Below are 14656 nucleotides of genomic sequence, written 5' to 3'. Positions count from 1 at the left end.
ATACATCAGTGGCTTCAGCACCCACATCTACTCTAGTCCTGTGTCTCTCACACATCACTGAACTCCAACAAGCCCTTTTGTGCATACAAATTTGCACTAAGAATCAGTATTTTTAAATTCATTTTTAAAACTTGTGTATCTCCACACTGATTTTTCTTCCCCTAATGGGATTTTTAAAATTGTGTCTTTAGTAGATTAAGGGCAACCACTAGAATAATTTGGAAGTAATTTCAAATGAACATATTGTATTTACACAACTGTCAGTTAAGCTAGTGCAGTTCTGCATTCAGTACTTTAGAACACTTAACACTAAAAAGCCCAGCATCTCTGAACTGAAATCAGACCCATATATTTTTGTAAGTATAAAACAAAAGCCTACTGTTCAAAGTTCTTATTTAGCTCCTGTTTGGAAATTAGAGTACCTAGGATAAGAAAAAAACAAACCCGATTCAATCTCCACTCACTGCTACACTACTGCAGCCTTACACCAGAGAAGCACCAAAGAAAAATGGTTTAACACAATGAAGAATTAGCTCTTTCACAATTTTCAACTGTCATATTTATAGATCATCTGTGATTTTCATCTGTTTCAAAGCATATGAAACTCAAGACCAGCTTTTCAACACCAGCTAGCAGAATCATTCCGTATTATGTGTTTTGCTCTCTCACTGCATGAATGTAAAAATTCCTGCATCATCTGCTCATTGGGTTGCATTTTCTATTGTAAGAGGCTTAGTATCTGATGAGAGAAGCATAAAAGTGATTTAATTTTGGCAAGCTGTCAAACTAAAATCAGCATTATTTCTGCTTAATAAACTCATCTTTCACACATACCTCTGTTAGTTAATGCTTAAAAAGAAAAAACAGTAATCAGCACTGGAAGTATAAAACTGGTTTATGGCTAATTTTTAAGGACTACAGAGAAGACCTGAACACCAGCAAAAGCTTATGAGCAGAGGTAGGTTTTAGTTACCTTTGGAGAAATAAGCTCATTCTTTATGATAAATTTAAAATGAGATTTAAAGCTTGAAATAGCAATACTTACGACTTTTGTGGCACTGACTTAGTTGCAACTTTCCCTGCTGGATCACTCCACTCTGCAAACAAAGAAACACATTTTGAAATGTCAAAAGACTACTGTAGAATTAAAATGCACCCAAAGCTGTCAGCCCATCTAATTATACTTAGTTTCACAACATGCCACAATGCATAACATGTAATAAAAAATGGAACTGATCTGCTTTAGCACCACAGAAATTAATTTTTTAGCCTTTGTTTTAATGACGTTAAACAGACAAAAAAACCCCCAAAACAAAAAAAAAAACAAAAAAACAACCCTGATTGTTAGGACTAGGGTGATAAAGACCTACTTTGTACATTGTATCCTGAGGTCAGATGTTGGGAGTCCTACAAAGAAGAACACACAAAATGTCAGCATTAGCTAAATCAGAAGGTAAGATACATCTTGGCTTGCCAGGCTAAGGGCACTGGTGTTACACCAACAGGGAAGGAGATGGCACAGGGAAGGGATCATGGGATTGTTAAGGCAGCACCAGTGACATTAGTTTAAAAAAAACATTAACTGTGGAGACAGAGCACCACTGAGGGACCCTTCAGAGCTCAGGCAAGAGTATGTCCTCAGCTGCTGTAAATCTACACCCCTGCTTTATGGAGACACCACACAGATTTACACCCACAGCAGCCCAAGCTTTTCCCAGGCTTGGCCATGGATGTATGCAGGAGCCATCCAGGATGTAAATTTAGAACACAGCATGAATGCAGCTACACATTAAATTCAGTGCCATTGCCTTTCTTTTGTTTGATCTCACTGCCTGGAAATACAGTGATCTTTTATGGGCGGTCACTGGTTTTATTTGGACTGTGACACACAGGATTTGATAAAGACAAGGGAAGTAGATCTTCACCTGATGGGAATTGGTCCAAATCCAATGAAATCAATGGAAGTACAACAAAACCAAAATTCAGCAAAGAATCTGCCTTGCAACACTGAGTATGCTAATGCTAGAATTCTTGTTGGCTCACAATAACTAAGCTGTTTCCTTTATGCCACAGTGTTTTCTGGCTTAAATTTTTCTCTAGGCTCTGTAGTCCACAGTGATTGTCATCAGCTTTCCTTGCAAGCCGAGTTTGATAAATTGAAATTAAGGTGTTATTTACAACTTCTTCCTACAGCCAGACACTACTTTGCTGGAAGTGTTAGCTCTGTAGGATGGTAAAGTCATTAAAGCCCTCACTGCACTTCCTCTTAGGGCATTACTAGTTCCTAATATTATATTGTGCTGTCAGTCAGTCCCTTGTGAAGTAAATAATGCCCTAAGAGTAAACATGGAACTTTAAATTTGAATGTCAAAGGGATAAATTGCTTTGGTAAGTTCCACCTATTTTATCATACTTTTTAAATGTATGTTTCTCATGAGAATACCTTCATTTTAATAGCTAAATTGAAAACAAAAACCCATACAAAATATATTTTACTTGATGTGGAAAGACTCCTATAACAACAGAGATAAAAACTTTGCTTCCACTGGGTCTTCTGCAGCTTTAAATAAGCAGTTCTACTAATAGGAACAGTGTGATCGGGAATTTCCAACTAAAAATAGTATCAGATTTTTTTTAAATGGGACCAGTAACGAAAATAAACTCTCCAGCAAAGAGCACTCAACAGAACAGAATGCTAATTCGGTCACTGGTAATAGCCCACTTGTACCTTGCTTGGGATAGAAAACTTGGTCTGCTCAGCCTTGCCAGGAGTGTGAATAGCAGTAAGAGGAGGAGGCCAGGAATGGGTCATCTCCTAGGGAAGACAGAGGAAGTTTAGAAAACAAATTCATGTACATAAAGAAGAAAGAGAGCCCAAAAATGGTCACATCTGCTCCACTGAGCCTGGAGATGCAATTGCTCAAGGAATTGGCCCCACCATCTCACACCCTTAGGTCGCAGATGAGCACCTTAACAACCCCGCAGGCAGGACTTCCTCAGAATGCAAGTGGGGACAGGTTTTACTCTTGAAAAATGTGACCATCCATGTCTTCATCAGAGGGCAACTGGCTTTACCTCCATGATCAGCCTGCCAAGCTGTATGGATAGAGCAGGGTTTTACCTGCAAAGCCCAAGCAGGAAGGGGCCCTCCTGTACAGCACTGTGTGCAACCAGTGGGAGTGCATGGTGGCAAGATGCAGCCCTACTCAAGACTGCAGAATAGCAAAATAAACAAGAGGAAGGTCCAGAAAAATCTGGAATGGCCTTGCAGCATGAATGCCTGGTGTAGCAGAGAGCAGGGACAGCACCACAGCATCCTCTTGTAGCACTGGCCATAGGCTTTTACTGTGGTGAGCAATGTCATAGCCTCAGAGCCCTTTTGATTCCACTTTAAAATGAGGGACCGAGAAATCAGGTGACTTGCACAGACTTACTCAGAAAGTCTGTATTTAACCAAGGAAATCCAAGTCTCCAGTGAAACTTGCCTACCAAACCTTGAAAGCAAAAACTATCCAGTTTTTGTATCAATGTGTTTATTAATCACTTGTACACTCATGTCCCAATTATCTTTTAAGAAGCAACCTGGGTGCCCATGGCTACGAAACACCAGCAGAGGAGCAGCACACACCTGCTCCTTCCCACTGCAGGGAACTGCTGCCCCAGCAAGCCTGACAGGAGCACACTGGGGCTTGAGCTCATTGGAGCAGGGGGAAAATCACTAAAACCAAGGAACTGCACAAGTGCTAGTTTAGGCAGAGCTTGTAAATGCCCTTCTAATGAGTGTGTTTTATGGGAGACGCTGCTTCTTTCTCGCTTATCTTTGTTTTTAGTATAATAAATATTCAGAGAGACAGTAATAGTTGTCTCCAGCATTGTGTTGTATCTTCGTCTTGGTTGTTTCTCTTTGCCTAAAAAGCTCAGAAAGAATTCTTTTTGAGACAAGGGAGGCAAAGAGCAGAAGAGCATCTGATCTCGGACATCTTACGTGCAATGGCCTGACTGCAGTAAACTACACTTCCCAGCTGCTATTACACACTGTTTAAACCCAGGGCTAGTCACAACGAAGTTCATAAACAGGCCAGTTTCTGTAGGTAACACAACAACCACTCAAATGCTCCACAAATAAAACATAGCATAATTGAATTGATTAAGAAAATATAGGTGTTGTCAAAAGGGCAGTGTGGTGGGTGCATTTTGGCTAAGCACATGCCCTGAGTGGCTACAGCTGATATTAATTACAGTTCACTGAAGACAGAGCCAGCAAGTTTCAGAACTACAGTTGTCCCTCCCAAATTGTGTCATACATGAGGTTAGAGGAGAGAAAGGAAAACTATGCTCCATGGTCCTCAAGTCAGCGGGACAGGCAGGCATATAAACTTCCTTGGGCAGACGGGCCAGGCTGCACTCCTGAACTAACTGGGCTTCTGCTGTGGAGTCCAGGGCCTGTTTTCTCTAGACAAAGCCCAAATGGTGGCAACGAGGAGGAAAGGAGCAATTGTTGAATGGCTCATCCCTCCTGGTGTGTGTGGCTGTGGCAGCACAGTGCCATGACAAGAAGAGCACTATCAAATGGCACTGATTGTCTGACCTGTGCACGGGGGAAGGCAGAAAAAAATTCAGCATCCTGTGAACTTTTCTATGGGATAATATAATCCAAATCCTGTGTGTCTTGGCCAAAGCCTATGCCATAGAGGTTGCTTTGTGGCAAATCTCTTCAAAACAAAATGATGAGACAGAGACTGCATCACATAACTGAAAGAGGGCCAGGCATTCTAACTGAAGGCAGAAATTAAGAATATTCTAGAACTGCAATTATAGGCTTGACCTCAGTCTCTTCCTGCCCACACAGAAAATGCTGTACAGAGAGCCTAGGATTCATGGGGAGGTGATGCCAGCAAACATTTCAGAATATTGCCTGGCACAACACATGTAGTAACCACTGCCTACCTACTTGGCAGCTGAAGTGTAAGCAAACCTAGTCATCTCCCTATTGGGGCACACATGAACATAAAACAGTGGGAAAAGAAGCCTGCTATTATTTGAGGAAATTCAATTACAAGGTAAGAAATCCTGCCTTCACTGAGGATAGGACTATCCAATCTCTGTGTTTACAGAGTGACCTCCTGAGCACCAAAATCTCTTACAAAGGTACAGTCTAGGTACACTGAAGCATTTCACTTCAATTCTCACTGCAATGAAAATTATTGGACAGAAAATTCCAAATAAGATCACACATGCATAACAGCACAAACATCTAAAGCTCAGTGGGTGGACGGAGTGAGAAAGTGTACAGTTAGCTAAAGAAACATACCTACATCTACCTACAGACAGGTGCCAGAGCACTGTCGACCAAAGAACCTTGAATGGTAGTAGAGAAAGTTTTGAGTTTACTCATCTGAAAAATGTCACTTCAAAATGTCTGGGCAACAACCCCACACCGACCACCACACAGCTGCATGTTCCAGTCACACAGAGCTGCCCTGCAGAAGAACATGCAAAAATTGCACTGCACTGTTGTCAGTGAAGAGTCAAAATCCCAACCCCACACCCTGCAGGGATGTGACAGCTTAGCTCACTCCTACTTGTTCCTTAAGCACAGACAGGTTACTCTGAAATATCAGAAGAAAATATGTCATTTGTTTAATAAGCCACATGACTTCACCATTCTTTCTTGTGCCTCAGTTTCTTCTGGAGGTCCCTTATCTTTAAGTACTTGCTAAGCACTATTTTATTTAGCTTGTGAAATCTGATATATCTATTTTCTAATATGGTAAGACTACAGAGAGCCACACAGATAGTGTGTGTTGTGTATGCATCCATTAAGATGTGTCTATAACCTCCTTAGTTTGTAAATACCTGGGAAAATAGACTGGGAATTAAATTAATGTGTTTTTTTTTTCCAGGAACAGTTATACACTTTAATCAATCCAAATTCAGAAGTATTTAGAAATTCCTGGAAGTAAAAATAACAAAAGTAAGCATATGAAACACTTTTACGAAGAATTTAATGGAAACAAAGTAATCCCACAAAATTGAGTTAGGATTTATTTTCACATGGTTTGGACTTAAAATAATTCCAAAATCATGTTAACTGTTGGAGTGGGTAGATGACTGCTATAGAAGCATACATTTTTTTTATAGACCTGGAGATTAAATGAGAAAGTAAACCTGCGTTGTTTCTTGGCTTAAAAGTCACTGTGGTCCTCTGATGTAGTAACATCAAGCATCCCCCTTTCTGAAAATTATTTAAACATTGTTTTAATTGACTCCATGTGTTTTATTTATTAGAGCTAGACATGCTAGTCTCTTCAGCTAAGTCTATTTTTTTTGGCTATAAAAGCCCTCAGGTAAGTAACTAAGAAGGACACATGCAGACACGATCTAATGAATCAACCAAAGCACAAATACCCCAAGCAAACATAAGGGATCCAGAGGTACAAGGCCAAATAATGATTTAAATGGAAGGAGAGGACTGGGTAAGGATTTAAACTTGCAAGTTTCTAAGGAAGAGGTCAGAGAGAGAGAGAGAGGATTGAGTACAGGGGATATGAGGCAAATGGTAAATAGCTTTACAAAACCAGTCCCTAAAATTAATGGCCACCTTCAAGATTTATTTCCTGTCTCTGTATTTCATTTTTCCATCATTTCCTTCTTGTTCAATACAAAGTGTACCATGTTTTTAAGTACAGACAAAAGCACTGAGCCAGGTTCTAAGAAATCATTATGGAAAAAAAGAAGCAGGATTGTGTACTCTGCTTTCCTACTGAGGCAGTTTACCTTCCTAGTGCACTCTGAACTGCTTTGACTGATCTAATTTGAAGTCTCCCAAGATACAGGGTTCATGCTACTTCCCATGGGAGAACTGAGGGGAGACATGAGAACTGCCTTATATTACAGAAAGAGCTGTTCCTGAAGGAGAGAATAACATGTTCTCCAGTTTTATGGAGGATATGTACTTCAACTGCAGCCAAAAAAATTCCAGTTAGATATAAGAAAAAGCCCTTTAATGGTAAGGATAGTGCAGCACTGAAACAGATTGCTCAGAGGGCTACATGGACTCCATCTGTGGAAGTACATGCCTAAGAACAGATAAGTACACATCAGTCAGGCATGGCTTAGGCAGAACTGATTCCTACACTGGGACAGGGATGTGTAGTAGATGATGAGATTTCTAAGACCCTACGCAGCCCTTTTTCTTGTTCTGAAGATTTGATAGATCACAACTGGTTTCACCAAGCCCTACCCTTACTGCTTCTCTTGTGGATACTTCCACAAAAAAGCAGAAAAACGGTGCAACAATCCCATTTTTTTTTTCCTTCAATGGCCACAAAGGCAGTCTCAGGACTGACACTTTCCCACATCATTAGAGGGCACCCAGTGGAGTAGGAGGAGGACCAGCCCCCCACACATCACTAGCAATAAATTCAGTCAATTTGAGGCCACTGCTGCTGAATAGACCTTATCTGTGATATTTTCTCTGTCAAATGGCCCTCTCAGTACTTTTAAATCTTAGCTAAATCTGTTGCTTTAAACCTCCTCCAATTTTTGGAGACACAGCACGTTAAAGTTGCATTCAGAAAAAAATATGTGAAGAGTAGATGTTTTAAGGTTATTACAAACTTGATGCTACTGCTGGTGCTAAGCAACTTACTGCCTTGATGGAATAAAGATAGGAATAAAGACAGCCAAGTGATTGACCATTTATTAAAGACTCAATTACTTATTAATGTTTTATTAACTGTTTATCAATGCAACCTTAGTAAAAACCTTGTCTTGTTTCTTGTTTCAGAAACCAGCATATTTCTGGTTTCTGCATTTATACGAACCTGATCAAACTCTGCTAGGAAGGCAGTAATGCATGAGGAGCAGCCACACTTTCTGTGTGTGATGCATACTAAATTAAAAAGCATCTTAGCCTGTTTAATCTTTGGGGAAAGAATGGATATATAGATGTGGAGGGAGCAAGGTCCCTCAGAAGGCCTCCTTGGAGAGCTATCCCCTAGCTAATAATTGCTTAGTCACAGTGACTGGGCTAGAGACCCTTCTCCTCGCTTTGGTCCCCCCTTTATCTCCTTGTAAAACTACTGGTCTTATTTCCTCGGCCCCAAACCACTGGTCATTCTATCAAGCCATACTTTCCCTATAAAAAACCCTACTTTTACCCAGTTCAGTGGAATGCTGCTGTCCGTGGAGTCCCCTTCACAAAGACAATAAAGAACCCTGCAGAACCTCTACACAGCACTCCCGGTCTCATTTCTCTGATGAGAAGGAACCTAGCAAGCCAAGCTCAAATCACTCTGAGCTGAAATGACCATAAAAGCTGATCTCCTGAACTCCAGGCCTTGCCTGCATATTGGTACCTTGTGGCTGAAGCCTGCCTGAGACACCAGGAGAGGCTGTTCCTTGTGGAACTCCTTGTCCAGGAACATTGGTGGCAGCCAGGGGCTTGGACCTGAGGCTCCAGGTAACTACATATAGATATATATTTATACAGCGGAATGATAAGCAAATGACACTAAAGCCTAAAAGAACACAAAGGCAATAAACCTATGGGTTGTTTTTATTCATATTCCTTATGAAGGAATGGATAAGTTGCACAAGTGGTTGAAAATATCCTGAGCAGAAATCTGGCCTGCTTTATACTGGGTCAAAGGCTTCCTTAGGAAGGGATTTTGATATATTGTCTGTACTGACATGGACGTGATAGATACATTCATTAATATACATTTGATTATGATTTCAGCATTTTAAGAAAAATATTTCATCGTGAAAAGAACCACACCTTTTTCCACGTAAGAAGAAAAGAATTAAAATACTTCAGGCAGTATTCATAGCAGGGATGGCCTGCTATGAATAGTAAAGCCAAAAACCTTTTATTAATGCAATTGTTTTAGCATATTTACTATGATTGTCTATTGCCCAGCGCATGTATCTTGAGGAACAATGTGGTGGCATCTACAATAATGTCTTTGTCATACTAGAATTTATTTTGTTACTGTCCCAAAAACTGCTTGAAAGACAACTGGAAATACAGTGTGTACATGCCTGAGTTTATTATTGAAAAACTAGAGTTGATTCTACAAAAGGCAACCATTTTCCTGAACACAGCCTAAACCACAGTGTTCACCTGTGGGTTTTATAAATGATGAGTAGTAAGTTCCTTTTGCCAGCAAGGGAATGCGATGCAGTCCGTATCATACCATAGTAAATTAATATTTCTTTCCATTTTAACAAGAAGGGGACAGACAAAAATTATATTCTGTGAAAATTAATATGGAAATTGTTTTAGTAGCCAATTGTGGTTGACTATAAATTTTATAGCATATGTTATTCTTCCCTACTTTGTTAGCATGTGGAAATCCACAAGAAATATGGATATTTTATTTTTCTGTTGAGTTTCTCAGTACTCTATGACTCCTGTACACCTCAAACTTTCCAGTGTATTTTCCTCATACTGAAGCTTTTATAACTAAAACATTCATATTCTTTGCTTAAAGCATTTAGAAGACAATAAAAAAAGTAAATCATGATTGATGCACTTACTGCTCTAACCAATCTCGTGTATGTAAAGAAAAACAATGTTCCAATACAGTGAGAAGGTATCTCAGCTCAAGAGTTTGTTTCAGGGCAGAGTAATGAAGCCACAGCACATAAACCCTGGATTCAATTTCACAAGCCTGGTACAATCCTGAGGAAACCATAACCTATGTAAAAGTGTGTGCACCCTGTCAAAGGATTCAGCTCCCTGCTGGGCTTGGCCTCAAATGGTCCATGCTCTGCATACAGAAGTTCACTCCCAAGGCTCTACTCTGAAACAGGTTGAATACTTTTCTCCAAGGTGGATCAGGATAATTTTCTTCAGGGTTCACCTCAGGAAGATTATATGGTCAAAAACTGGCCTGAATGTATTACACTGCATAGGACAATCAATTCTTCACTTCACCACCAAGCAGGTTTTGTGCCTTTCAGCACCTCCTCATGTGTTCTTAGCGTTTTTAGGAGCATGCAGCACAACCCCCTATGGACCCACTACAGAAATAGCATTAAGATGAGCTGCACAGACCCAGGTATCTGCAGCAGCTGTATCCCTACTCCTGCTACGCTTAGGCTCCCAGTATGAGTAAAGTAGGACATGGGGAGCTCACAGACCATAACTGGCATTAAAAAAATCACATAATGTAAAAAATGAAGCTGGACCTTACAGCAAGCACACAGGACAACTTTCTTGTCAAGTTTCATGTGATGAGAGATCTAAGAGTTCAGTGGAAAATGGGAATGTTGGAACTCATGAAGTCAAAGGTAGATACACCCAGCACATATGACATCCTCTCTGAACCACCTTGTCTTTGTCTTCCACCATTGACTGAGATTCCAGCCAAAGTCCAGGAGATGAGCAGGAGCCAGTACTGTCTTTGTGATGAGTTATGAACTTCCAAATGGTCCAAAGACAGGCATGTACTGGCCAGAAATAATGATACTGACTGGAGTGGTAACTGCTTCCCAGCCAGGAAAGGCAGAGGGAATCTCATCAGCTGCAGGAATATGGGGTTGGGGTTTGTTAAGGACAGCCATAATGGCCGTGTGCAAGGAGAGGATGATCCAAGTTTTGCCAGGCACATATGAGATGCTGGGGCCACGGGAGATATTTCTATTTCCATATAACTATTCCTCTGTACAGACCTACTGATGAGTCAGGAACATGAGCAGTCAGAATGGGTCAGACTGGGGGTCCCGCTCCTCTGGAACGCTAGAGACAGTGTTTGGTGCTGTGTCTTTCACAGAGCACTTCAGGAACATCATGGTGATTATGAGAGCAAAATCCTGATCTTCCATACTTCCAAATTCTCAGCTGTGCTGAGACCTTTTCTGTTTAATATAGCACCCAGAGCTTGGTACTTGGTTCACACCATCTAACACCAGTTTTAGTCTTAGAAGTCAATGACATGCACATAAATATTCAGGTACTTGCAGTCATGTGTACCAAACCCAGTTCCAGGAAGAGAAGAGGCATCCTTCAGCTGTCACTCCTGGTAACTAAACTAATGGCTTTGCTGCCCAGTACATATAACCAGAGCCCTGCTGTGGACACTATGGCCAATGCAATACGTCCTGTTCTTGGCAGCTTTTCATCTCCACTGAGAGCACATCCATATCCCACTGATTTTACTTATTCAAAATAATACTTGTTGGTAACCATCCCCAGGGATGGCACATCTTATTGTCACAAGGGCCCCACGAGGTAGGAAGTATGCATTGAACTGTTAAATACAACATAACATCCTGGCACTACAACAGTATAGTATAAACAAAGGCACAATAAGTCGTAAAAAGCTAATTCTTTCAAAAGTTACTAATACCAACATATAATTTCATCTCTGCAATTTAAAAAACATTGGCAAAAAAAAAAAAAAACATTCTCCAAGCAAATAAGCAACTGTGTTTTGAAAGTATTCACTGCTGGCACTTGTTTAAGAGAATCTGGTAATTTGTTCCATCCATCCTCAGCTTCACAAGCAAGAAAGCATGTCCTGAATTGCCTGTTTTCTTCTCTGAAACTTAGGGTTCACAGTAAGAGGAGAGCAGAACTATAATTTACAGTTACAAAACAAGACTACTCCTACCCTGAGGCACTCCACTGTGTGCATTTATACAATACATTACATCATCTCCTTTACATTGCCAGATGTAATCAATTCATGGCTTTTTTCATACAAATACAACAGGGAGTTATATAGTCACAGGACAAGACCTTATCAATGGAATTTATTATAAAATGCATTAAATTTCTGAAGCAACTTACGGCAACATAGTGAAAAAATAAAATCTCCAAATTCACTATCAGGCAAAATTAGATTACTAAACTACAAAACCTCTTGTTCTGTAAGCGTAGAATGGGAGCCATGTAAGTATTATATTATGCAATAATTTTTAGACCCATGTAAACAGCTTAAAACTTACATCCTGACAATATGAGGAAACGGAGTCCAAACATCATCAGGAATTTGAAAGCATTAACTTGTGACAGAAAACACCAGCTTTGACCTTAAAACAGGAGCATTAATTACCTGAAATAGCATGTAGGGAAAATCAAGAAACCAGGTTAGGCAACTTACTTGAATTTAAAGCCCAATTCTTTTGTTTAAGCCATGATTTGTTTTCATTAAAATTGGACTCTGAGTTGTTACTCATAAAATATGAAGAAATGAAGCTACCACACACTGCTGTACAATATACACTGAAATCCTTTACAAAAGTGGTTCCTTTGCCTTCCAAACCAGGACTCTGCCAGATCCCTTATTCTGCTAATCCCATAAGAGGTATTGCAGTGGGGTTTTCCTACCCTGGTGTGTGCCAGGGTAGCATTTGTTTTTGATATTGCTCTTATACAGTCTCATCACCTCTGCTGTACTGTTGTTAAACCAGCAGTTTCAGGCTGAAGCAAAGACACAGTGAACACCTAGAAAAGCTGAAACCTGCCTGTCTTACAAAGTTGTCTTTTTCCACCATTCCTTTTCCTCGCCTATGTGATGATCTCCCTGCCATGTGTCTCAGCTGAGAACTTGCTTCTCCCTTCGTTCATGAATAATCCACTTTCCCCTATGAAGCATGGTTATCTCCCCAGTGCCTACTTCAGAGATATGAATGCTCTGTGGGGCACAAACTGTCTCATTTTTTGTTTTATACAATGCCTAGGGCAGTGGTAAAACCTCTGAATATTGGCTGAAAAATTTGGAACAGAGATTATGGGCTGAAAAATCCAATGGCTGTGTCCAAAATGTATGGATAACACAGCCACAACTTGATCAGTATTCAGCAAGCCCTGGATGTACAAAGAAACTCCAAACTTAAGCCTGATCACTGGTTCCTCTAATTTTGTCACCTTAGTTTCTTTTGCAAAGTTAAAAAGCTTATCACGTTTGCCAAACAATACACTATGGGTCCTCATCTGCAACACAGAGGTAGAGTCCTTGCTGCCTCTCATGCTCAACTCTTTAATTCTACTCTCTTACAGAAAGAACTAACCATGCAACCTGGCATTTATTATAGTAATTTTAGCCTTTAGAAAAGAACAAACATTTCAGTCCGAATTTCCTTTTCCTCACTTGTGCCTTGAAGCAGGTCTGTTCCTGCATCTATGTGTCCTGTAAATCATGCCAACACTTCCCTTTGATCCACTCCTGCTAAGCTAACAGGTGTAGAAAAAACGGATGTGTGTTATAGAAGATGTTTTGATACAACATATACTTTTTTGGCATGTTAGCCTTATCCAAATAATCCAGCTTAAACAGTAAAGAGAACCGAAGCCAAAACATGCCGAGGTCTCTTTTGATCTCCTTTAAGGTATGGTGGCTTCAGAGTATTTCTGGTAGACAGATTCCCACTGTTGTGTACATTTGATTCCTCATTTCCCAGCATGTTTTTTTCTTGCAATGCTAGTTGGAGGCTGGAAACGTTAAATACTCGGGACTGCCACTAAGACATATGACAGCTGAGGATGGCTGGTCCCACACAAAGTGGTCCTAGTGTCTGAAATCAGCGTGTTCTGACTGTGGACCAGATTGATAGAGCCTCCTGTGTCTGCATTTTTTAAAAACGTCTGACAGCAAACTACATTGAAACAAACTAACTCCTAAAAACAGGGCTGAAAAAGGGCAAAGTCCGTAACCTTCCTGTCTCAAAGCAGTACACTACTTCTTTTCCCACAGGAAAATTAATGAATAAGACACAAAAGCCACAGCACTGAAATGCTATAAATTCAGTGCTCCAGCATTTAAACATCGTATCTCTACATTACTAGATGATGACATGTATTGTCTTTTTTGCTTCTAGATAGCCCAAAAGGAATAGCAAACTGTTAATTAGTAATAGTTTATCAGGGATCATATGAGGAATTTGGAACAAACTTGGAGCAAGCCCAAGAAAAGACCACCCAGCAGACTCATGGCTGCCTAGTTAGCTCCAAGCAGTGTGAGCAAGTCACAGTTCCAGCTGGTGTCAAACACTGACAACTACCAGTTACCAAGCAAAGAAGAACTGGAGTAAACATGCCAAAGGATGTTTTGTTTTATTTTTTCTTTTTAAAGTACAAAATGCAATGTATTATTATGTTCAAGCAAGTACCAAAAGGAATTGTTGATCTCACTTTGCTGAAGACATACAAAGGCTGGATGCAATAACACAGCATTCTTTTTGAAGGGTAACTTGTGTTGTAAGTGAAAGATGCTAGAAAATGACAATGCTGCTGGCAAAGTAGACAGAATGATACATTTAGTCAAATTCTCAGTCTAAGCCTTTTCAAAGAACACAAGCAGTTAGTACAACATTTCTTGGGGTACCTGTATCCTTTCAAACATGATCTCTTTCTTGTAGTTTACACTTACACTTATATTAAGAAAAATGGTAATGAGGAGATCATGACAAATTCTTTTAAAAGAAACAATGACTCAACTGCCAAGTAAAAAAAGGTGTGATAACTATTTTCACGGAAAGAAGCCTCCAGTGAACGCCTCACTGTTGAAGCTCTGCTCTTTTTCATCTGAACTCAGGAATGACAAGGGGCTGCTCTTCAAAAAAAATTCTGAGTGCCAGTTTTCATTTGATTGGCACATTACTTTTTCAGATAACTGGCAGTTCAGACCTCTTGTTGAAAAGACTA

The 14656-nt window shown here is 40.1% G+C and overlaps 1 protein-coding gene across 1 annotated transcript in view; it reads right to left on the bottom strand.

The window, feature by feature from the left end:
* Positions 1 to 14656, bottom strand: part of AFF2 (ALF transcription elongation factor 2) — a 253106-nt gene that overhangs the window by 119384 nt on the left and 119066 nt on the right. The window contains exons 6-8 of the mRNA XM_062503175.1: positions 2729 to 2815; positions 1371 to 1407; positions 1046 to 1097 (exon numbers count right to left, since the gene is read on the bottom strand). Coding sequence (XP_062359159.1) covers positions 1046 to 1097; positions 1371 to 1407; positions 2729 to 2815 — 176 coding nt within the window. The remainder of the gene's footprint in view (positions 1 to 1045; positions 1098 to 1370; positions 1408 to 2728; positions 2816 to 14656) is intronic.

This window comes from Cinclus cinclus, chromosome 15 (assembly GCF_963662255.1).
Source record: "Cinclus cinclus chromosome 15, bCinCin1.1, whole genome shotgun sequence".
NCBI lineage: Eukaryota > Metazoa > Chordata > Aves > Passeriformes > Cinclidae > Cinclus > Cinclus cinclus.
Note: the sequence above shows the minus strand (reverse complement) of the source record. Positions and strands in the feature narration are given on the sequence as shown.